The 24119-nt window shown below is 35.6% G+C and overlaps 4 protein-coding genes across 9 annotated transcripts; 3 read left to right on the top strand and 1 right to left on the bottom strand.

The window, feature by feature from the left end:
- Positions 1 to 3644: 3644 nt before the first annotated feature.
- LOC113743809 (ubiquinone biosynthesis O-methyltransferase, mitochondrial-like) lies at positions 3645 to 8031 on the top strand. 2 transcript variants are annotated; one of them, XM_027271910.2, is made up of 9 exons: positions 3645 to 3976; positions 4062 to 4151; positions 4680 to 4758; positions 5149 to 5226; positions 5482 to 5530; positions 6142 to 6191; positions 6462 to 6611; positions 7202 to 7282; positions 7381 to 8031. In XM_027271910.2, exons 1-9 carry the CDS (start codon positions 3717 to 3719, stop codon positions 7486 to 7488), a joined length of 945 nt encoding a protein of 314 aa, XP_027127711.2. In that variant the 5' UTR covers positions 3645 to 3716; the 3' UTR covers positions 7489 to 8031. The 2 variants fall into 2 exon arrangements, with proteins under 2 accessions (XP_027127711.2, XP_071905047.1); XM_072048946.1 differs by having other exon boundaries at positions 3687 to 3976; positions 4684 to 4758; positions 7381 to 7593.
- Positions 8032 to 9081: 1050 nt separating this feature from the next.
- Positions 9082 to 13992, top strand: LOC113688132 (citrate synthase, glyoxysomal). The gene is made up of 13 exons (XM_027205808.2): positions 9082 to 9482; positions 10062 to 10242; positions 10962 to 11047; positions 11149 to 11253; positions 11459 to 11521; positions 11710 to 11819; positions 12021 to 12140; positions 12216 to 12291; positions 12501 to 12574; positions 12667 to 12787; positions 12959 to 13056; positions 13152 to 13275; positions 13556 to 13992. Exons 1-13 carry the CDS (start codon positions 9225 to 9227, stop codon positions 13685 to 13687), a joined length of 1548 nt encoding a protein of 515 aa, XP_027061609.2. The 5' UTR covers positions 9082 to 9224; the 3' UTR covers positions 13688 to 13992.
- Positions 13993 to 14698: 706 nt separating this feature from the next.
- LOC113688500 (V-type proton ATPase subunit D-like) lies at positions 14699 to 17434 on the top strand. The gene is made up of 2 exons (XM_027206327.2): positions 14699 to 15071; positions 16366 to 17434. Exons 1-2 carry the CDS (start codon positions 14714 to 14716, stop codon positions 17166 to 17168), a joined length of 1161 nt encoding a protein of 386 aa, XP_027062128.2. The 5' UTR covers positions 14699 to 14713; the 3' UTR covers positions 17169 to 17434.
- Positions 17435 to 18178: 744 nt separating this feature from the next.
- Positions 18179 to 22530, bottom strand: LOC113743480 (uncharacterized). 5 transcript variants are annotated; one of them, XM_027271509.2, is made up of 8 exons: positions 22190 to 22530; positions 20697 to 20909; positions 20455 to 20592; positions 20024 to 20102; positions 19330 to 19401; positions 19128 to 19203; positions 18545 to 18601; positions 18179 to 18442 (listed from the first exon to the last, which is right to left on the bottom strand). In XM_027271509.2, exons 2-8 carry the CDS (start codon positions 20853 to 20855, stop codon positions 18370 to 18372), a joined length of 654 nt encoding a protein of 217 aa, XP_027127310.1. In that variant the 5' UTR covers positions 20856 to 20909; positions 22190 to 22530; the 3' UTR covers positions 18179 to 18369. The 5 variants fall into 5 exon arrangements, with proteins under 5 accessions (XP_027127310.1, XP_027127308.1, XP_027127309.1 ...); XM_027271507.2 differs by having other exon boundaries at positions 18179 to 18457; positions 22190 to 22385; XM_027271508.2 differs by having other exon boundaries at positions 18179 to 18457; positions 19128 to 19200; positions 22190 to 22354.
- Positions 22531 to 24119: the final 1589 nt, after the last annotated feature.

The raw sequence follows: 24119 nt of genomic DNA, 5'->3' as shown, positions 1-24119 counted from the left end.
AAGGCATTTGGTCCTGTCCTTTTTTATCTGTGATGACAGATTTAGTAACAAGGAGATTTAGACGACTCCTCAATCGACATATATGGGCAAACGACATATTTTCTGGTGTTTTAGAAATTGCCTAACCATTCAATTTCTTCCAGGCAGGATTGTTTGATTCTAACCCGGGTATAAGGACTACAAAGTGATTGAGCCATGAATACGATCAAAACTCGATTCTAACACGAGTATAGAGAATTTAGCTAGTTGGCTCGTCAAGCCATCTCAATCCTATGTATTTCGTAATAAATCTTTCTGTTATTAGTGATGGAATTGCATATATGTCTCGCATATTTTAATTACTCTTTATTTTAGTTGAGCTTAGTTAGCCTTGAATTCAAGTTCTATTAATAGGCTTTGAGCTTGACTTAGAGTCTAACCTCAAGATAACGAAGAACTCGGTAGAATTTGAGACTCGTCAAAGGCTCGATAGGGTCAAAAATTGACTCAACCCGACTAGTTTGTAACCCTATAATTCAAGAACTCTCTCCAAAGAAAAAGTGCATGGAATCATCTTTGCTGAAATCGACCCTTTTTTTATCATAATTTTTGTTTAGATTGTAGTTTTCTGCAAAAAAAAAAAAGTTTACGTTTTCCACCAACACAATTTTTAATCATATTTATGCTTCACATATATTGAAATTGTTACAGTGTATTTTTTTTTTTAAAAAAAAAAACTCCTGAAAATAACAATTCGGAAGGGACCTAGTTTGGCATGCGGAATATGCTTGATCAATGCCAATAGTGGGACAACTAGCTAACCTTCACAATATTATTGTACGATCGGAAAAATAATAACTGCACACATCAAACATGTATAAAATCGAATGCAGCTTTTAAGAAATTGATGGAACCATGGAGCACCAATTTGTGAAAGAATAAAACCACCTTCCTCTTTTGTAGAAAGAGAACAACCAAGTAGAGAACAAAAGGGCTCACAAAAGTTTCCATCTTCTTTTCCAATCAGAGTTAAAAGAGTAGTGTTCATTCAATCACTTGTCACAACCCGAATAACTATCACCGCACTATTTTTACGTTGAAAATTTTCACAAGGCCTGAAAATTAGTTGTTCATATTCTGTCATGAACTAAAAAGGGTTCTGGTAGATAACAACTCGTATTGGAAAATGAAGTGGTTTTTACCTCAGTGACAAAATCAATTTAGGGCTTGTTGTCGTTTGCATTACATTTAATAAAAGCTAATTATAGTAAAAAAAAAATTAGATTACGCACAAAAAATCAAACGAGAACATCAACAAATTGATCATCCAAAATCATGATACAGCTACGTACAAAAAAAAAAAAACGAGAACAAGCCCTTTCCTGCCTGCAGCTAAATAGTAATACTACATAAATTTCAATGAATAAAAGGAAAAAAAAACTGTTTTTGTTGTTATAGCATTTCATCGTCAACAGATCCACACTTGCATTAAACAACAGAAACGTTACAGAGAACCTCACGTGGGCAAAACAGTACTAATAGCACAAACATATTGCTTCAATGGGCTGTGTCCTTTTCTTCTTCTGCTATTTTTAGGTAAAGGGAAAATCAGGCTTTGATGTTTACACAGGATACTATTGCATTGTCTCACGAGTAAAGAGATTGCGATGGCTCGTTTGATGAGAGAATAGTTGTAGGAGAGTGTTGGTTTTAACTTCTTCGTTTAATGAATCTCATCTTTTGCACCCAAAATAGGGAAAAACAACAATGCTTAAGAGCACATATCTCCATGAGAAATAATCATGAAAAGCTCAAAAGCTTTGTTATTATCAGGTATAGTAGAAATCCCCGGTGAGAAACAAAAGAGAGGTAAGGGTGAACAAGAAAAAGCTGCAAGAAAAACATCTTAATCCTCGCACGAGAATCTTTTAGGCAATCTGCAGGACTGTAAAGTGGTTATTTTTGTTTTCTTTCTGTTTAAATTTTTCACGCTGTCAAAAAAATTTTTTTTTTTCTTCTTTGGGGGGGGGGGGGGGGGGGGGGGGGGGGGGGGTTGCGTTTGGTACATTTAAGACAGCCACAAAAACATCATCCTTTACTACAGCCTAATGTATGCTTCACTTTCCTCCCAATGATTTTTGCCTACTGGATCTAGTAAAGCCTCATGGACATAGGCTATGGAAATACTAGTAGCATGGGGTACCATAGTCTTGCAATCCTCCAATTTGTAGTATAGTCTTTTAACTCTTATGTAATGTATGCAGATTTTTTGTAGGGCTGATTGTAGCAAAAAATTTGCAATTGCAACTTCTTATTGAACCAGTTGATTTTCTTTGTGACAAATTTTTTGAGCTTTTGGAGCTTCTTAGTGATGTGGAGAGCAAAATATATTCTAAGTGTATAAGTAATATATTTGTAATCTGTACTGCTTAGTCATCATACAACTGGTTGGCTACTAATTAAGTATATAACTTAACCCTTTTGCGAGAACTAAATACTCCTACAACCTATTGGATTTAATGGTTGGTTTTCACAAGTTCACACCTTCAAATTTCCTTCTCTTCAACTTCCTCAAAGAGTCGAAACTATCAGAAACCAATATGGCAAACCTTATACACTTCATTTAAGAAATTTGCAAAATGTTTCCCAATCAGCTTCTCATCTCATACACACAATTACCCCCCCCCCCCCAAAAAAAAGTTGCTATAGTAATATTTTTTTGTGAAAATCACACTAAGAAACAATCATCCAAACTTCAACTTTTTGGTTTGCCTCTGGTCATCAGGTTTGGTAATTCATTTCTCTCCAAACAACTGAAATCCATTTGTTCTCTCTCATGATTCTTCGCAATATTCTGGGCTTGTGTTGGTTTAATTATTTTCTCGGCAAATCTTACCAGACATTACAGCAATAAAGCATTAAGAACAATCTATTTCCTACTATCCCAAATTCCCAGTTCCTTTCCCAAGAAAATATCCTTCAATTTTATTTGCCTCCCTAAAACAGGTTGTTTTTCAATAGAAGACATTATATATATTTGTTTTATGTCATGCAATAGATGTGGTAACTCCTTGTTCCCAAGCCGCTCGCAAGATTCGATCAAACGCTCGATTTGAACTCGAGTTGACCGAGTTTGAGCATAAGTTCGGGTTACTTATTTCAGGTCTCAAGTTGAATTTGAACTCCTTTATATGCTACTCGAGTGCTCGACGAGTTTAATTGAATAGTTCTATTATTTATATAAATTATGAAATGACCATTGTGGGGTTTATGTTTCAGCAAAGTTCAAGTTTTTGTTCGTGTACGCGAGCTCAATAAAGTTTAACAATAGGATCGAGTCTTATTAAGTCGAATTCGAGTTCATGTATTATTTCCATGAGTCGAAGTTGAGCTATAAGTTCTCTCGCTCGAGCTCAAGTAGCCTAAAAATTCATCAAATTTGAGTTTGAACACAGCACTAGTCGAGCTCGACTTGACTTGCCTGCACCCTAGTATCTCCGATCCAGATCCGATCCATTTACAACCTAAGAGCGGGCTCGATCCCGAGGCTGATCATATCTTCTATAACCGGAGTAGCAGTTCAAACTGGCCCACATTATTTTCGGAAGGTCTCATTCTGGGCCAAATGAGGCCACCCACCATTATCCTTCAAAGCCCGAATTCGTCCAACATGAATTATTCACTACAGGATCTCCCAGGGGAGCTTCACTGTGCTCAACGTGTCGCCTTCTTCAACAATGGCTTCAAAACTTCTACTGAGTCAACTCAGAAACATTACCAGACCAACTCACCACCGACTCATAAACCCTAATTTCATCTTTCCACTGAAAAATCAAACGCTCATCCACTCCAGGCCATATTCAGATGCTCCGCAACCACCTCCAGTCGGTTCCAAGCCTCCACCGACTAACGCCGATAGTGCTCCTACACACAAGAAAATTTCGAGCTCCTTAAATCAAGCTGAACTTGCTAAATTCTCCGCCATTGCAGAAACCTGGTAATTAATTTGGATGTTCAAACGCTCCGATCTTTTTGTTTTTCCTTTCTGAGGTGTAAATATATATATTTTTCTGGATGGGTAGGTGGGATGCTGAAGGGCCGTTTAAGCCATTGCATGTGATGAACCCTACAAGACTTGCCTTTATAAGGTCCACATTATGTCGCCATTTCGGGTAATTATTATTATTATTTTACGTTTAATTGATGCCTAATATCTCCAAGTTTGAGTTTTTTTTTTAATCAAGCTTTTCATCACGTATGCATTGTGAATGGGACCGAGGGGCTAAGTGGCAGCAGATATAATTGTAATCGACGTGTCTTATATTAACGTAGAAATATAACATGTTCTCTGGAGTTTGCAGTGTGTGCTCTTGCTACCCTACATCATACTTAGGCACTAAAACATGTCTTAAGACTCATACCACATGTACATTCTCAACTTTAAATGTCAAAACAATCAGCTTTTGTAACGTTTTAGTACACTTTTTGCTATTTTTCTTGGTTTGGGCTCAACCTTCCCGTGAATTGTCTGGTACAGTCCAAACTGTGATTGCTTGATGGCTTTCTCCCTTTCTTGATGTACTTCAAAATGTTAGAAAGTCTAGCATGACAGAGTAGTTTGTCTCGAAATTGTTTTTCTTTATTTGTATATTTATTTTGTTGGTTTATGTGGTAGCTGATTATAATTCTTTTTGATGTAGGAAGGACCCATATAGTGCTAAGCCTTTTGAAGGACTGAAATTTGTGGATGTTGGTTGTGGAGGGGGTATTCTGTCTGAGGTATGTAATTTCTACATTTGTGAAATACTTGTGCTGAGAAAGGGGTAAAAGTTTCCTGTTCTGGTAGAAAATAAAGAATTTGTGAATGGAAAATGAGGTGGAAAATAAGAAATGAAAACAAAAAGAAAAACTGAATTGCTTTAACGAAACTTGAATTTCGTTTCGTGTCAGAGTTTCCATCCTGTTTCTCACATTTCAAATGAGCTTGCTCTGCATGTGGCAGAAGGGTAATGTCTGACATATTAGTTTTTGCTGAGGAAAAAGAATGATATTGAATAGTGTGCTCGTACATGAATAATGCTTGCTAAACTTTGCTTTATTTATACGTCTTCCAAGTCTGGACTGCAAACTCCTGCTGGAATTACCATAATTCTTGCTGTTCTCATGCAGCCTTTGGCTCGAATGGGTGCTACTGTGACTGGAATTGATGCTGTGGAGAAGAATATCAATATTGCTCGACTTCATGCAGTATGTTTTCTTGTAGGATGGATATGAAAGTTGATGTCCATTACATTTGTGTGTTTATATATATCTATGTCGTCCATATTTACAAATTTATGATTACCCAATGTGGACCTTATTGTACTAAAACTCCAATCAATTGTTTTTGCCTGTTCTTGTGTTTTTTTCTGTTTTTTTTTTTCCCTGCAAGAGTGGCAAAAGAAAGTTTTTCTACAGCTTTCAGCATTTAATAGGGCTATATTGAACATGTAACTTTTCCAGGATTTGGATCCAGGGACTTCATCGATTGAGTATCTTTGCACAACAGCTGGTACATGCCATACTTGTTTTTGAAATATGAAGGTCGTTATTCATCGATTATTTATAGTTTTTAATGTCCAAGTCAACCTTTTTATATGCTTAGTGTATGCTTGTTTACCTTGGCTGATGGTATTTTGAATAGGGGTTATATCCAATAGAAAAAGATTCTAAGGAGTCAGTTTAGGTATGTGGCAGTCTTAATGATGAATATGGTTGTGGAGCTACGCTAACTTGTCTGAGCCTGGCAGCATAGAGTGCTCAAACAACATATTCTAGTTTCCAAAGCTTCAGTATTCTAGTTTTACCATAAATCTTTCATATAGTTGGTGCCTAGCGAGTAAAGATTAGTTTCTAAAAGATTTCTCTGAAAGAGATAGAAGCAGATTTAGCAAATCTCTGATGGTGAAGTTTAATGTTTCAAGCCTCTATGCAAGAAGTTTCTTTGAAATTTGGGAAACTATTTCTTTTGGTACATTTTTAGATGGAATGACTTTCCATTCATCCTTATTTGTGACACTTATGAAGCACAATATTTTTGATCTTTTTCAATTTAGTCATATCAAGACCTTTGACTGTTATTTGTCCTTCATTCTGCTGATGCACTCGCAATTTCATGAACAGAAACGTTGGTGGAAGAGCAGAGGAAATTTGATGCTGTATTGGCTTTAGAGGTAAGTTTATGGTAACAATTATGCAATTTATCCTACTGTGAAATTGACTAAACGGAGGCCATGCATTGTCTGCTACATTCTAAACTGAACCTTACACTTGTATCTGGTTATTAACTGCTTTCTAGTTCTTCCTACTATGCTAGATTTTGTGTTTTACCATCTCATTTAGCAAGTAATGTAGTAGCAATTTAATGATCTTTCTTTTTTTTGCTCCCTTTTCTTGCTATTTGTAATGGAAGTACTATGTCTTAGTTGTTGTTTTTCATCTAGGTTATTGAGCATGTAGCAGAACCTGCTGAATTCTGCAAGTCATTGTCAGCACTGACTGTTTCTGGTGGGGCTAATGTGATTTCAACAATTAATCGTTCCATGAGAGCATATGCAACTGCCATTGTTGTTGCCGAGTATCTCTTACATTGGGTAAGCCTATCTAATCCACACTATGTTTGTCTATTGGCTTAATGTTAGTGGAGCTTTTTTGGTCATAATTTTCACGTTCTTTTGGCCAATTTCCTTCAAAGAAATTGACTTTTTCCTTTAACATTAATATGCAACAATTCTTTGGTATTTGTTGACGTCCTTTAGAATAAAAGGTGACCTTTTGTAAATGGATAAAAGTTGAGAGAATTGACACACTCTTTTATTCATGTTTACTATTTTGATTCATGATAAACTTGCTTGTCATTTGTTCAGCTCATGAAGACAATTTTTCAGTTCTGTACAGTTACAGGAAAATCTTCAATTTCTATGACTCGTGTTGATTATCTTTTACTGTGTACCTGGGTCAACCTTGGCCGATTCAGATAACTCTTATTTATTCAACCAATTTTGAGACACATTATGATAACCATCTCACTGCGTGGTTTTTATCCCGAGATAGCGTTTGATTAGTCTGCTTTAGATAGCTGCCTTGCTTAACAGGCTGATTTTTCACACAACATCATCTAGTGTGGTTTTTTGTACTACTTTGTGAATCGTATGAGAGGTTAAATGAGTCTTCTGTTTGACAGCTACCCAAGGGCACACACGAGTGGTCAAGCTTCCTTACCCCTGAAGAACTTGTTCTAATTCTTCAACGGGCCTCCATCTCTGTAAGTAGAATACATACCCCAGTCCTTTATTTTTTAGCCCTTTTTTAGTAAGCATTGAATCCTATGAAAGGTGTCTCATGCTCTTGGGGTTTGTCCAGGTTCAAGAGATGGCAGGGTTTGTGTATAACCCTTTGACAGGAAAATGGTCTCTATCTGATGATATCAGTGTAAATTTCATCGCTTACGGCACAAAAAACATTGAATGAGCTAAATCTTCAGCTGGATCAAGCTACAGTTTTGTCGAGGTTTATATTGTTCCTAATCGCAGTTGACAAAAAGATTGGAGTCCACCAACCATCTCCATCTGGTGCTTATATATTATAGTGGTTAGAGGCGGCTGCTGTTGGGTGGGATACTATGAACAAACAATTTTGTTTGGTCGGTATATAATCTGCAGTAACTTTTGTTCAAGACTTTATGAATTTTAAGAAAGCACACTGCCGCAATTTGCAATGCAATTAGTAGGTGGCAGTATTTGTTTTTGGGAAATGGGAAGTGGCTAGGCTGCACCAAAGCTTCCGTAGTTGTTCTATTCTATGCCCGGAATTGAAAGCAGGATCGTTGAGCATCCAAGACGCAAGTGAATGGGTCTACTTCAACTGCCGTTTCAAAGTCGGGTTAGCTGACCAATGAGATAAATATTTCCTCTGCTCTGATTATTTGATTATTTTATTGGGTATTTTGGATTCCCGATCTTGTATTTTGCGATTATTATAGGTTAATATTAAATCTTTCCTTGTTCTTTTGTAGTTCAATTCTCCCATTTGTTTGCTTTTTATTTTTTATTTGCAATCTACAATTGAAAACCGACCATTTGGGCCATGTGAAATGTTCACATTTTCCAGCACTTACTCAAAAATTATTTGCTTTCTTTATGAACTTATCTCTCAGAACACATTTTTATTTTACGTACATCATATTACAAAAAAAGTGTTTCAATAATTATTCTAAATAATATTTCAAATAATTTGCTATTCAAACACGTTATTACGTGAAAACAAGTAGTCCATTATTTTGATGCTTTAGAGATTAATCTTTTGTTTTCTTACAATACACCAAAGAAGCTTCTTTCTAGTGTGATATCGGAAGGGTTGATGTTAGAGAGCTCAAATTTTAATGTGTGTTTGGATTATGCATTATTTTCATTTTATTTACATACATTGATTTGTTTGCATCATCAATATATTTTTTAACTATTTTTTTATCTCACATACATCACATTTAAAAAGTACTATAGTATTTTTTTACAAAATTATCTCAAATAATTTACTATCCAAACACACTTATATATGTAGCAAAAAAATTTTGAAAAAATTATCAAATTTATATTTCTTTGTAATTGGACTTATTTTACATCAAAAAAATAGTATTGTGATTTTAATAAGAATTGATCTAAAATCAAAATCTAAAGTGCTGCTGTATTACATGTAGATGGGAATTGAAAGTTGCTACTTGGTACAGTTTCTATTTTATGTTGTGCACTTTAAATTTGTTGATTTATTGCGAATTTCCATGGCTTTAAAGTTGGTTAAACTTTTAACTATTATACTGTATATATATATATGTTAAAATTTTGAATTAGATGGATTATATACATATATATATGTGTGTGTGTTTTGGAAATTAACTTTTGAGAGTTTATTTGTTTGTGCTCCTAAATATAGTAACATACATTAAAAAAAAAAAAAAAGAAGGAGAAGAAGAAAAAAGAAAGAAACAAAATCCAAATTGTATTGCACAATAGTCAATAGATGGATAAGAGAAGATAATCATTTGATTTATTATTTATTATTGAATTGGTTAGACGCAATAGCGTAAATGCTTACAGCGTACTTTTGCAAGCGATCTCTACGGATATATACAGAGCTGTAACAATCAAGAAACACTTCCTACTCTCTCTTTTCATCTCTTTCTTTACAACTGAATCTGAGCAAAAGAAAAGATGGAGAATTTGGATTCTTCGGTAGTGGCTCGTAGCCGTTTAGCGGTGCTCTCGGCTCACCTCTCAGCTTCAGCTTCGCATGACCATTCCGACGCCGTTCCGTCCTCAATTCTGGAACGTTCCTGCGTCTCCGCTCAATCCGTCCCGCCTCCGCCCAACGTTAAGGGTGCGTTGACGATCATCGATGAACGGACCGGTAAAAAGTACCAGGTCCAGGTCTCTGAAGAAGGCACTATTAAAGCCACCGATCTCAAAAAGGTTAAACTTTTTTTTTTTTCAAATAAAATTGAATCGAATAAGATGTCATTTCTCGCTAGTAACTGCTGTAGCTATTCGTTATTTAAGTTTTGGTTCTTTTTTTTTGAGTTTGTTATTGTTATAATTTCGGATTTATTTTTTATTATTGAGAATTGAATTTGTTTAAAGGTTACATGTCTAATTTTACATTTCTTTGGAATCCTTACTGTATATTTAGTTTTCATTTTATGAGAATGTACCGCAAAGGTATTGTCATTTTCAAAAGACTGGCTTTTGGTCTTTGTATATTTTAAGGCCTCGAAATTAAAATATTTGGGATTGAGCGTGATGAAGTGCTTACCGAGCTAAGTAAAAATCTCATGTAGCATGATTTATATGATTGCTGAGCTGCATGTAAGATTAGTCGTGGTATTGGCTGTAAAAATTGGAATTCTAGGTTTGGAATTGCATGAAGGTATGGTAAATTCCATATAGAGTAAAAAGTGAAAAAAAATGGTGAAATTCTGGTTCATGTTGGCTATTGTCTGAGGGGAGAAAAAGTCTGGATTTTTGGAGATTTCTGATACAATTAATAAACAGATAACTGCAGGACCAATTGACAAGGGGCTCAAACTTTATGATCCAGGCTACCTGAACACAGCTCCTGTTCGCTCATCAATTTGCTACATTGATGGAGATGCAGGGATTCTTAGATACAGAGGCTTCCCAATTGAGGAGCTGGCTGAAGGAAGTTCCTTTGTCGAAGTGGCTTACCTCTTGAGTGAGTATTCCATAGATTTTGTGAATGATATATTGCTCCCATTCTTCTTTACCATTTCTTTTCAATCAGGCATGTCATATACGGTGAAGTGAAAGTGTTGGGGTTGTGTGGAGTGGGCAGGGGGCAGGGGGCAGCAATACGGGGTTCATTCTTTTGACCCTTAGTAAAACAAGAGTTTGAAGGTTCCCCTATGCATGAAGTACTAATTAACCAGCTACCAGGCTATTATTAAGATTCCCTTTCTTTTGATTCATACTTTTTGAGGAACGTAATCTGTTGGTAGCTACCTTTCTTTCTTGATGTAGAACTGAGTGTCCCCCAAATTGGACTTCGGCCAGCTCTGTGGCTTAATCTTCTGTGCAGATTGTTTGTATTATCCAAGACGAAGATCACCCTGTTATGAGTTCACTTGTTATGGCTTAATATGTGTCTATGGCTTAATACATTTCTATGGGCAGTCTGGTGCATGAATTTGTCTGGCAGGTGAGGACTCTTAAGTATCATAGGTGCTGTTAAGATTTCAATAAGGAGAGTGCAATTTGCATGCTTTCTTCCTTTCCTCATCTAATCCGGAATCATTATCTATGTACAAATCTTGGGAAGTCGTAGAGGACGCAATTTGCAAGGCTTACTCTTTGCACGATCTGTTTGTTCGAATCACTTGTTTATGCTTGGAACTGAAGAGTTCTTGACAAATAAAGCGTTTTTTGTTTTGACAGTGTATGGCAATCTACCATCTGAAAGTCAGTTGGCAGATTGGGAGTTTGCTATTTCACAACATTCAGCTGTCCCACAGGGTATTTTGGTGCGTATATTTTATCATACAGTTGTTCTTTACTTGATGAGGAGACAAAACAAACTTTCTTCCTGAAGAATTTCTGATGTTTGTCAAATTCTGTTTTGCAGGATATCATACAGGCAATGCCTCATGATGCTCATCCAATGGGTGTGCTCGTCAGTGCCATGAGTGCTCTCTCTGTCTTTCATCCTGATGCCAATCCTGCTCTTAGAGTAAGTGAACCCTAACTTCAAGTACTTATGTTACCCTTGCCTTGTTATCTTAGTGGTAGGCATACTCAGGTTATAGGCGTTCATCTGATCCCTGTTGATTTTATGTCTCTGGTAGATTATGATCATTTAGCATATTTGTTGATAAAAAACAAAGCAGGCGTTCATGTGATTTATTGCACATTTTGTTTTCTTCTTGTTTATGCAGGGCCAAGACTTATACAAGTCCAAGCAAGTTAGAGATAAACAAATAGTCCGCATACTTGGGAAGGTTGGTTATTTGCTTTAAGTTTCATCTGGCTATTTTGTTTTGTTTTTTGTTTTTTTTCTTTGTTTTGTCATGAAGTGTTTTGATTTATGATGATAGTTGATAGGGACTTTTTTTACTTGAAAAATATAACATAATAAAACTATCTGGCCTATTTCAGCTTTTTTTAAACTTCTATTTATCTTTTGCAGGCACCTACAATTGCAGCAGCAGCCTATTTAAGAATGGCGGGAAGGCCACCTGTTCTTCCATCAAACAATCTTTCTTACTCGGAGAACTTCCTATACATGCTTGATTCATTGTAAGTTGTGCTGCTATTTTTTGCCTAGTGCTTGGCAGATAATGGTAACTGCAGTACAGAAAAGCTTGAAACTTTATTCAGACTAATTACCTTTCTTACAAGTGTTGCATAATGTCCTGCATACATGCTGCTATAGCAACTAGGCATGCTTCCAAGGCATTTGGATGCTAATTTAACCCTTCATGTTGGCAAAATCTGCAGAGGTAATAGGTTGTATAAGCCCAATCCTCGTCTTGCTCGTGTTCTCGATATCCTTTTTATATTACATGCAGAACATGAAATGAATTGTTCCACAGCAGCTGCTCGACATCTGGCTTCAAGGTATATGAATTTTCTGTCTGCATTGAGAGAATATACATATGCTCTTGGGCAGAAATCTGATTCTCTTTTATGCAGTGGTGTTGATGTATACACTGCTCTTGCCGGAGCAGTGGGAGCACTGTATGGTCCTCTTCATGGTGGAGCCAATGAGGTATATTGCCATTTTTTCTTTTAGAAACTAAAAACTTCAGTTGACCGGCGACAGCATTGCAAATGCTAAGCTGGATAAAAAACGTTATTGACATTGTTACCTGTCAATATGATGTTAACAGAGATGTCATTGGTTTTATTTTTGTTTAGCCTTAGTCTTATAGTGCAACACTGCGCATAGCTAAGCTTGCTTTTCTTCTGCTTCAAAAGGCTGTGCTTAAGATGCTGAGTGAGATTGGAACAGTTGACAAAATCCCGGAATTCATCGAGGGTGTGAAGAACAGGTATGGCTTTTCAGACAAATGATGATACTATCTCTTAGCATATGGCTTCATTGCTTTTCTGCTGATATTATTTTGGAATATTAATTCTGTAGGAGGCGCAAGATGTCTGGTTTTGGACACCGTGTATACAAGAATTATGATCCCAGGGCTAAGGTCATAAAGAAGCTGGCAGAAGAAGTATTTTCAATTGTTGGCCGGGATCCTCTCATTGAGGTGGAATTTGTTCACTTTAAATATTAACTATCATCTATTTGAGTTGAACCAAGTACTGGCAATCACTAGTTTGTAGCATAAGCTTTTATAATTTGAATATATTGTCCTTTCATCTTTATAAAATACCACTTATTTTGCACTATATAATCTGATTTCTTATGCCACCTGCAGGTTGCAATTGCTTTGGAGAAAGCTGCCCTTTCAGATGAGTACTTTGTTAAGCGAAAGTTGTATCCTAATGTTGACTTTTACTCTGGGCTAATATATAGGTAATGGGGAAAATAAATTTGATTCCACTCTTATCAAGCAAGCAATTCTTAATGCATTATCTTCTTTCTAACAGATTTTCATTATTCTTGATCAGGGCAATGGGTTTCCCCACGGAGTTCTTTCCTGTTTTATTTGCCATTCCTAGAATGGCTGGGTATTTATCTCATTGGCGAGAGTCTCTAGATGATCCTGACACAAAAATAATGAGACCTGCACAGGTTTGTTGTACTTCCATTTCATATATATATATATTTTGCAGCTTCACATGAATAGACCGAATATGCTCTAAATTTTCATTTGCAAGTATAAATCTTAATGTTTCGACTAAGGTTTCGCTTGCTACTGTTTCCATCTTTTCTATCGTTGTGTCCTGGTTTGAGGAAATAGTGGTAGTTTATTTGCTATTGAACGGAGGATGCATTGTTTTGTCAGAGTGCTGCTTGAAACAATTTCTGAAGCTCATATATTACAATGCCATTGTATCCTATTTCACTGCAGGTCTATACTGGTGTCTGGTTGCGGCACTATATGCCACTGAAAGAGCGGATGATTGCAAAGGAGGTGGATAGACTTGGCCAAGTTTCTGTTTCCAACGCCACCAGAAGGCGTTTGGCTGGTTCTGGAGCCTAAGCTCAACCATGGCTCAGTCAGAGGCGAGAAGATTATGATTAGCTATGATCAATGATGCTTCAAAATAAAAAGAAAGAAAATGAAGTGTTCAACAGGCTGTGTCGATCAAGTATTTTGATGATATACTTTCAATGTAATAGCAACTAATAAGAATCCATATGTAATTGAGGTGTTATATTTAGTCCATTGATGGATCCTATATCTGACTCTGCAAGTTGTGTCTGGAAAGCATCAGTTCTGTTTTCAGTTCTTGTACATGGTACAATCTTTTGGAAATTTTGTCAGAATAAAGGTTCTTTGGCATATATGGAATTGTGTGTACCGGTATTTTGCCTTTAATCCAGCAATGGCCTGATAATATGCATGCATACTGAAATTGAAAATGCAAAATTTCTAGTAGACAATTTGGCCTTTAATAACTAATAAATAAATTACTAGCAGAAACAGAACAACATTTTTTTTTTTTTTTTGGATAAAAGAAACAAAACAACATTCATCGCTCTAGTAGTAAATGATTGTGTTTGGATTGTGTGTTATTTCACTTTATTTACACACACTGATTTGCTTGTATCATTAACACATTTTCTAATCACTTTTTTATTTCATATACATCATATCAAAAAAGTGTTACAGTACTTTTTTACAAAATTATTTCAAATAATTTACAATCCAAACACACATCTAAACTCGTGGTGGTGATTATTATTAGAGTAAATTTTATACATACTGACAGTGTACATTGAATTCACGACATGTGTGCAAAACTCCGATAGATTTTTTTTTAAAAAAATTGTGTTCAATAAGCACTTGTTAATCTTTCTAAATTGCACTTAATTTATTATGTAAATATATACAAGCACAATTATTATAACTTATGCATTTAGACAAATTAACTAAACTTAATAGAAAAAAAACAACGCATAAAAAGGCTCCTCACAATTTAGCCAAAAGTTAAGGGAAAAATTTCATCAAAATCATTGGAGTAATTCTTCTGTAATTGCGGTGACAATTGATTAAGGACATCACATGTTGGGACCTACCAACTGGATAAAGTCAAAATTGCGTGTAGCTGAACTGCAACACGTAACACCCTTAGTTAGAAGTTTAAGCGGCAGAATTATTCCTACTATTATCGTTACTATTATTGATTTAATTATATTTTATTATTCAAACTATATTTATTTATTATTTATTACAACTAAGCAAAATTCCAATCGGACCACGCTGCTTGTTTTTGGATCCCAGTCCGCGATCTTTCCCGAAGAACCCCCATTCCCGCTTCCTCCGGCGTCAGTCCTCGGTGGCGATCACCTCCTCCGGCGACACTATTTCGGCGGCTACCACCACATAATCTATATACTCACAAGTCATCTTCATTCGGCAGGTATTTTTTAACTCTCAGTTTCTCGTCTTCACGCACAAACACCTTCACTGCGTCTGTATATACAATTGCGCACAAATTTCGTCTGTTTCACTTTCCCTGTTCTCTCTGTTTTTAGAATTCATAAATTTCTTCTTTTTGGCAATTACGATTGCTATGTATCTGAATTTTTTGCTTCATTAACTTTTTGTTAAGAATTGTGGCACATACTAGTGCGTGTTCTATTTTTTTTTTTGGGGTTTTATTTTCTGTGTTGATTTGGATATTGAGGAATATGGAGCTCAAGTGTTTGTGATCTGTTTTCTGAAATGTTTATTTTTTTCCTTAAACCACTTTTTGTACAGAAAATAGTTGGAATTGGTGATTATTGATTGATCTATGCTTGTGGCTTGGTGAAAATTTTTTTATTGTGATAGGGACTATAGTGTCTGTAGGTGAACATTTTGTGTGTCTGTATGCTTGCACCTGTTTCTTTGGTGGAATTTTCAAGTGAAAACTTGAGGTATTGGTTGAGGAAGTTGTGGGAATGATGAAGATATAATGAGTTTGTTGAGAGTATGGGATAGTTATCCTAGATGATTGAGTGACAACTTGAAGTGTGATTATGTGATTTTTTTTAGCAGATTTATGAATGGTCCCGTGGATTGAGTTTATTTGGTGCAGAGAGAAAAGAAATTTGAACTTTGTTTGAAAAAGATGAGAGAAGAAACGATATAACGAGGTGCTGCATTGTGAAGTCTCTTACACTGATGAGATTGCATACTGACTTCCATTTTATTTCTTTAAAAGTCTTTAGAACTTAGGTGAGATGGAGGCTTAATCAGAGAGGAAAAGAAATAATGCAGTTCCTTTCCTTACCTTTTCCCTTTTCTGAACATATACATTCTAGTTACTTTTTTAGTTTTCCAAAGTGTGGGTGTTTTGTCATTTTTTTTTTTTGGGGGGGAGGTGGCTTTGGAGAATAAGGACTTAGATTTGAAAGTGAGTTTGCCAAATCTGAGGGAACTCCCATGGGAATAAAGATGAGGAAAGAATATTGTTTTTTTTAAATTAATAAATAAATGGTTCTTGCTTTACACTTGATAGAGTTGGTCAGCTATAGTTGGAGGTTTATAGTCCATTGACTGCATGATTGATGTTATGGCTGAACCCTCAAGTAAAAACTTTATTTGGGAACAACTGCTTCATATTTATCTATGATAAAACATCTTCCACTGGCATGTTGATGTTAAATTATCAATCAGCACTTTTTTTTTTTGGGAGGTTACAAATGCTCATTTTATAATAATTTTTGCAGCTAAGAGATTGGACAAAATGTCTGGGCAATCACAGCGCTTGAATGTTGTTCCTACTGTTACAATGCTTGGAGTTGTGAAAGCTCGCCTTGTGGGTGCAACGAGAGGTCATGCTTTGCTCAAGAAGAAAAGTGATGCTTTGACTGTGCAATTTCGACAGATTCTCAAGAAGATTGTGTCTGCCAAGGAGTCAATGGGTGAAATTTTGAAAAGTTCCTATTTTTCTCTGACAGAAGCTAAATATGTGGCTGGTGACAACATCAAACATGTTGTCCTTGAAAATGTTCAGAATGCATCACTTAAAGTGCGATCGCACCAAGAAAATATTGCCGGTGTGAAGCTCCCTAAATTTGAATATTTCACTGATGGAGAGACAAAAAATGACCTGACTGGGTTAGCAAGAGGTGGACAGCAGGTGCAGGCTTGCCGAACTGCTTATGTTAAAGCAATTGAGGTGCTTGTTGAGCTTGCATCTCTTCAGACTTCATTTTTGACTCTGGATGAGGCAATTAAAACTACAAATCGCAGGGTCAATGCACTTGAGAATGTTGTGAAGCCTCGGTTGGAGAACACAATAAGTTACATTAAGGGAGAACTGGATGAATTGGAAAGAGAGGATTTCTTCAGGCTGAAGAAGATACAAGGTTACAAGAAAAAAGAGATTGACAGACAGGTTGCTGCTGCGAAGGCCTTTGCTGAGGAAAAAGTTGCTGCGGACATTGCTTTGAAGAAAGGTTTTCCACTTAATTCAGCCCACGACTTGTTAACCCAAGCTTCAAAGAAAGACGAGGATATCATTTTCTGAACGGAGGCCTTGAGTCGTTCCAAACATGTGACATGTTCCTTTCATTTTGCTGTTTGTTCTATGTTACAGGAATAGAAGTTATTACTAGATGAACTAGGCTTTGTTTTTTGAATAAGAGTTCGACCCTTGTTTGTACTTATCAGATCAAATTAAGACTTGAATCCTCAATCTAGGGATCAGACAACATTCTATTGGTTTTAAATGCCCTATTCTGTAAAACCCAAGAGGTTGGTTTGTATCAAGGTCTTTGTGAGTTAATTCGTTCATCTTTTGCATCAGCAAGATTTATTGAATTTGGATAATTTATCGCCAATTGATTTCTGATTGGGAGTTATCCTTTTTCTCTCTCGAGCTGCTTGACATCTTGCGCCTGTGAATTAAAACACGGGCTAGGGAATCAGTTAAAAGTTTCCTGCCGCAGCCACTTGACTAACAATTTGAACCTTAATTCGAGTGGCCCATTGCACATGTAAAGAAGATATAGACACTGTACATAGATGTCGAAAATTGTTTGAATGAATGTCAAATACGAAGACTCAGCCGTTGTTCTTTAACCTCTTCAGCCTGGGCTAATTTGCTACTATGCTCTTTTTTTTTTGGGTTTTGTTTTCTTTATGAAGCTTTTCCTTCAGGATAAATGCACACAAAAACGAGCTTGTTTCATGGAGAAGTCAGAAGGAAGAAAAATGTAAGGTACATAAACTTACAATAGAACAGGTATAGTCATCTTCATGTTAATCATTGTGTTACATCCAACTCATTCTCCTTTAACAACTGACAAAAGAATAGTTTCTTGAAAGAGTTTGGGCCGTCATGTCTATTTATTTGCTTTAATTGATGTACAGATGTTGGTTTGGGTGAGCCAAAATCCAGGATGCCATGTGTAGGTGCAAAATCGTATCATAGACCATTTCACTTGTATATTATAGCATCCAGCCATCATATCTGCCAATATTTTACGAGGGGCAGATCACAGTAAAAATCAGAAACAAAATTATGATCTATCATCATCGCCCAAACAACTTTTCTGTAATGAAAGCAAAAGGATGTCTATACATTGGAAGAAATAAAACACCAAGATAAATGGATCAAGAAAGTTGACCCAATTCTTTAAGCGCACATTACAATTCAATTGAACTAAAGGTAACCTTTGGCATTGCAATAATAACGCTAATCTAGAAAGATAAGTTTACAAAGCCTACTAAAATCTCCTCTGCACGGGCTTTGGTTTGAATGTTGAAGAAGAAGCAACACTTGAAAAACCACTGGGCTTCCTAGAAGAAGAAACACTGAATTACGAGCAACAGAATAAGGAATGTGGCCAAGGATTCACAGCAGTAAATATTGACAGCCCACGTGGAAAATTAAGCGATTACCTGTAACTCGTCTGCACTGCCTTGTTCTTCACAGCTGCTAAATTTTTGACCTCACGACTGTTGATATAGAGAAAGTTAAATATTTGAAGAAAAGTTCAGGATATTTACGTAATAAAGCATTAAATTGTAACTAACCAAGTAAAATCTGAGTAAACCAAAGATAAGTCGAGACATAATAAGTTTGGGGTCAAAGTCAAGCAGATTTCAGCATTCAGAGTTTTAACTGGTTGTTGTTTCTATTTCAGCATTCAGAGTTTTAACTGCTATTTGTTCTTTACAAGGTCAAAAACTGTGTGACAATTTAACAACTAGATTTAACCCTGTTCAGTTGTCTGAAAAATCAAATTTCACAAGCTCACACAGTACCTACATGAGGACTGAGATCCGACAGCCTTATATATTTTATCAACACAAATAGTAATTGACTGCCTTAGAAGGCTCAGATACAAAATCATGTTTGATTTGTAGGATCCAACATATTTAAGTGCTTTTACATTAAGCATAAAAACAAGGCCTAAAAAAACATCCATCCTATGAATGCCATCAAAACTCTCAGGTTTGCACCACTTCAAGACAAGTTTACCTGTTTAAAAATTCCAATTTTGCCTTCTTCATTATGCTGCTTTTGCCGTTGGACATACCGTTGTAAGGTCCTGCTGCTGCAAATAGAAGAATATGTCAACATTATAAGCAGTGCTATGCAATGCAGTCACTGAGAATTTCAGCTCTTTGCTATGTCAAGTGCAGTGTACCCAAATAAAATCTCCAGTAAATGCAAAGTATACCTCCAAAGAAACTTCTTTTACAGCTTGAAGGTGGGACTTTCGTGCATATCTGAACTCGCCTCTTTTGTTTCTCTGCAAAATGATAAGCATTCATTATCAACTTAAATTACCAAATGTAGTCTGACAATCCATTCAGAAGGCAAAAGTAAATGCATCCGATGTTGCCACACCAAGAGACTGATGAGTTGAACAAGACACAGGACCCAATACAACAAAAGGAGGAAAAGAAAGAAGACAAGAAGCCAAACCAATGACTGGGTGTAGGAAGCTTTTATCCAATGCTAAGCTACTGAATTCACCTCATGATTAAGCACTTTTAACTGTTTAAGTTGATTAAAAGACACCCAATTTTAAGGTTCAGACCATGTTTATTCCAAATTTAGATTTGCACCCACTCACTGCTGACTTGCTAGATGCCATCCATGTCATCACTTGATGCAACTGCTTGCCACTAATTCTATCCACAACTAGGGTCTGATAGTGTAATCCAACCTAAACTGCTGCAAAACTGCATTCCATTTTCTTGACTCAACAAAGCTTCCTAATGATAAATGGTTTCTATCTGCACCATTCATGGTACTTTGCAAAAGGATGACCAAAATTTAGCACATGAACCAGGAGTCTAAATAAAGAAAACAAGATGTAACACATGCACCATCCAAAAGAATAAGAAAAGAGAGTAAAAAGTACATACCAGCTGCTTCATTTGCATACCGCTGCTTCAATCGTTCTGATATTTTCTTTTCCTTCTCTTCTAATTCCTGTGACTTCGCCTGCAAGTAAAACAATCACAAAATAAGCTTGCTTAAATTCAAACGCCATGGACTTTGAGACTTCAATGATGAAAATAAGAACTACTCAACTTAGAAGAAATCAGATACTAAGAAGGAAAGATGTAGTGATGTAGATAAACTACAAAGGGGAAGTCCACAAATACTATATATCTTGTGAGATTCTTAATGTACCTTAGGTGAGTACATACTGAAACTTAAGCATTATTGCCAAAAACAAAAAAGAGTAGTAACCAACATAAAGCCACATCCTTGCCAGGTACCTTTTTTTTGGACAAAGCTATTTATCAGTTTCTAGGCAGAGACCAAGAGGAAATTAAGAAAACTCTATTACCTTATACAATTCTCTCCATTTAAATTCAACCCTCCTTTTTTTCATCCTTTCCACCACAAGCTCAGCACTCTCAGCACCAAATTGCCGCTCAAAGAATTTCTTCCAAAGTTTATTAGTTACTGGGCTAAGATCTCTTCCCTGCAACGACCAAACAGAAACAAAAGGGAAAAAGATCAGCCAGTCCATAATAAGTACATATGCAAAGAAAGAAATAAATTGGGCAAATTTTCTAAAATAGTTACCTCTGTACAATTCTCAACGTGTATCAACTGATCCATGGTGCAATGCGGTAAAATACGCTCCAGTAGATGGAACTCTGTTTCTCCAACATTTCCAAGATATCGAACATTGAGAACTGCAATCTGAACACATAGATCAACCAAGGAAGGTATTCCCTGCATTCTTATTGTTTGTCTTCCAAGTATATTTATAAGCTCCGATCTTTATTCTCACCCCTGATGAATTAATCGAGAAAAAATAATCAACATTGAAGCCTTCTAGTACTCTATAACCTCAAAGAAATAAATGTAAAATCCCGTCTTTAGCCATTTGTTGTATAAGAAGATATCAAGTGTGCATATACCATGAAAAAAAAGATGCTTACAGCTAAATAAGAGTGCTATTGCAGCAAACTATAGCAAGAAGCAAGGAAATCCATCCACATCTGAGCACGTTAGTGTAGAAGGGGGTGAACTAGAGGAGGGTGTAAAGGGGAAGCGGTGGTTCAAGCCCTTCTCCAGTACTACAAATTTAAGTTACGTGTTCCCCTTCCTTTATTCCCCGGAACAAAAGTAAAAAAAGATAATTGAACTCTTCCACTTTCATAAAATGATACCTTTCTACCCTTCGTCCATGGTTTTAACCCGTTTGGATTACCATTGTCTGGAATTTTTGCAGAAAAATATACTGTAGCTATTTCATGTATGTGAGGTAAAAAGGTGATTGGAAAATGTGTTCACAGAAAACATAAAACTTATTTTGAGGAAAAATGGCAATCCAAACAAGGCTGCCAGCTAATCCACTTAGCTAGAATACAAACCAGAGTAGCAATATGCTATTAAGGAGGAATTTACCCCTCGACTCATGATTTTTAATAAACTGTCAATCCCTCTAATCGGTTGAAAGTAATTCACGCGATCAAAAACCCAAAATGGAACTTATTCATTACAACAAACTAGTGATCAACATCACATCATTAACAAGACATACTCCGTTGATCTCACACTAATAAGCAGGCTTATACTTGTCCCTCCAAAATACCTCTCTCCCATACACATCCTCCACTAAGAGAATCATCAGACATCACTCTTATCTGGTTTTTATCTAAATTTAACATCTCCATTTTATTTTCATTAATTTTTCCTCCCTCGTGGTAAAATGGGACCTAAAATTGTCACGAAAAGGAAATAATTCTTTTGAATTTATCTATTAAAATTTGGATGTATCTAATTCAATAACACCATAGATTGGCTGTACAATCAGCACTAGGAAACTTTTTTTTTTAAAAAAAGGCCCAATTTATCCAATTCAGAATAAAAAAATCCGATCTTTACTGAATCATCATCATCGCCAAGTAACATAACACAATTAACCAAAAAAAAAAAAAAAAAAGAAGAAAAAACAGGAGAAAACCCCAAATTAGAATAAGAGAAAAAAAATTAATAAACAAATAATCATAAAAATTAGAAAAATGGAAATTAAGGTAAAAGAGGTAGATTTGGATAAAAGAGCTCACCGGAAGGTGATCGGAGCCTAAAAATGATCGAGGCGACGACGTCAGCAAGCGGAGCTTGATTTTCCAACAGCCTATAATTTATATTTGTGTACATAGAAAAAATAATAGCGATCGAAACTGCAAATTAATGAATGGAAAAAGTAAAAATTAAATATACAGGAGGCTTTTTGGGAAAAAAAAAAATCTACTACTTGTTATCGTCAACCAGTTGTATCTTTCTTGCCATTATTGGAATAGATAGTGACATCAGGATTTTTTTTGCTTTCCTTTTAGGAATTGGATTTCATTCTTGGGCTATGCAAGTTCTCACTTCACTAGAATCGGGCCAATACCGTCTTGTTAATACCGGGCTACTCTTCAGGTGCCCAATGGTACATACAATAGTTTGGAAGTTGCGAGACAGGTACGTTGGCCTTAGGTGTAATTGTCATACTCTTTTCATGATTTATTATACAATCACGTCACTTTTGTTGTATATCATGAAAAATAACTCTTTGGATGGCAGTGTTTTTCAAAAATTAATTTTTTAAATATAATAAAAAATTTTAAAAAGTACTCTAAAAGGTAATCTAAAAATTAATTTAAATTTTAAAAATTTTAAAAAATATCTCAAAATATATTTTAAAAACTCTTCTACTCTTAAATATCTCAAAATATTTTCTGAAAATATCCTAAAATATAATCTAAAACTCTACTACAATAAAATTTTTCAAAAATACCCCAAAAAACAGTTAATTCAAACGGAGCAATTACGTAAATATGTCATGAAATACAACAAAAAATTATGTGAGTGTGTAACAAATAATAGGAAAAAATATATAATAATCGGACCAACCACACATATAGCTAACTGTACCTTCTCCAAACCACATAGTTACTGTTATTATCTTTATTTTATCTTGCAAATTTGTATATGCGGTTGTCCCAAAGTGGACTTGAAAATTTTCTAGTAACTGTGATCAAATACAATAATAATATTTATTAATTCATATAAAAAAAAACTAATTCATACTTTATCTTTTTTTTCAAAGGACTATTCTGTTACATTATTATTGATAGTTCCTTTGCACTAGCAAACCTTGCAGGTGTGCCATTATTGGCGACAGATTGCACTCTATATTTTGTTACTAGATTAATTCGTTAACTTGGGTTCCAATGAATTTGTGAATTAGAGAAAAGAAGACGATGAATTTTCCCTCCATAACTTGTTTCTTTAGTGCTTTTTTTTTTTTTTTTTTTCATTTTTTAGCTTGGGCAAGTTTCGCATTTTAGGTAGCTTTTTCACTAGTGGAACCAGATGTTGAAGTTTGAGGGGGCCAAGACCACTAAATATGTACAATCAAAGAGGTACCCACACAATTTTATGAAATAATTTGTTGAGGGGGGAGGGGGGGATGGGTTCAAAGTCTTGCATTGACAAGGATATAAGTGAAGCTTTTAACATCTCAAGGGTTTTAGAAACATATTTCTGAAGTTTGAGGGGGTAAAGTCTAATTTCTATAAGGATATAAATGAAAATGTATAATTTTTCAAGAGAACAAAGAAGAATTTCTAGAATCTCCCCCTTGCATCCACCGAGCTTCAAATATAAAAGGCGCAGCAGCAATAACCATAAGAACGGACATACGCTGTACTCAATATCTGTTTCAATTGGGCCGTTTAAAATCGAACAGGTATTATGGACTTTTTTTTTCTTTGAACATCCGGTATTTTCACTCTCAGTGAGACCATTTCGAATTCGATTTGAAACGTGCTCATAGAGTCCGATTTTTACTCAGGAAAGAAGGTCTGGCTAAAACTTTTCAAAGCGTCACATGTAGAGGTCGAACTTGAACTTCTCGTTAACATTAGCAACTCCAACTTAGCTTTTTTTTTATTTTTTATTATCTATTGTCACCATCTACATCTATACCTACACCTAATCATAATC

This window comes from Coffea arabica, chromosome 5e, assembly GCF_036785885.1.
Source record: "Coffea arabica cultivar ET-39 chromosome 5e, Coffea Arabica ET-39 HiFi, whole genome shotgun sequence".
In the NCBI taxonomy this organism is placed as follows: domain Eukaryota; kingdom Viridiplantae; phylum Streptophyta; class Magnoliopsida; order Gentianales; family Rubiaceae; genus Coffea; species Coffea arabica.
Note: the sequence above shows the minus strand (reverse complement) of the source record. Positions and strands in the feature narration are given on the sequence as shown.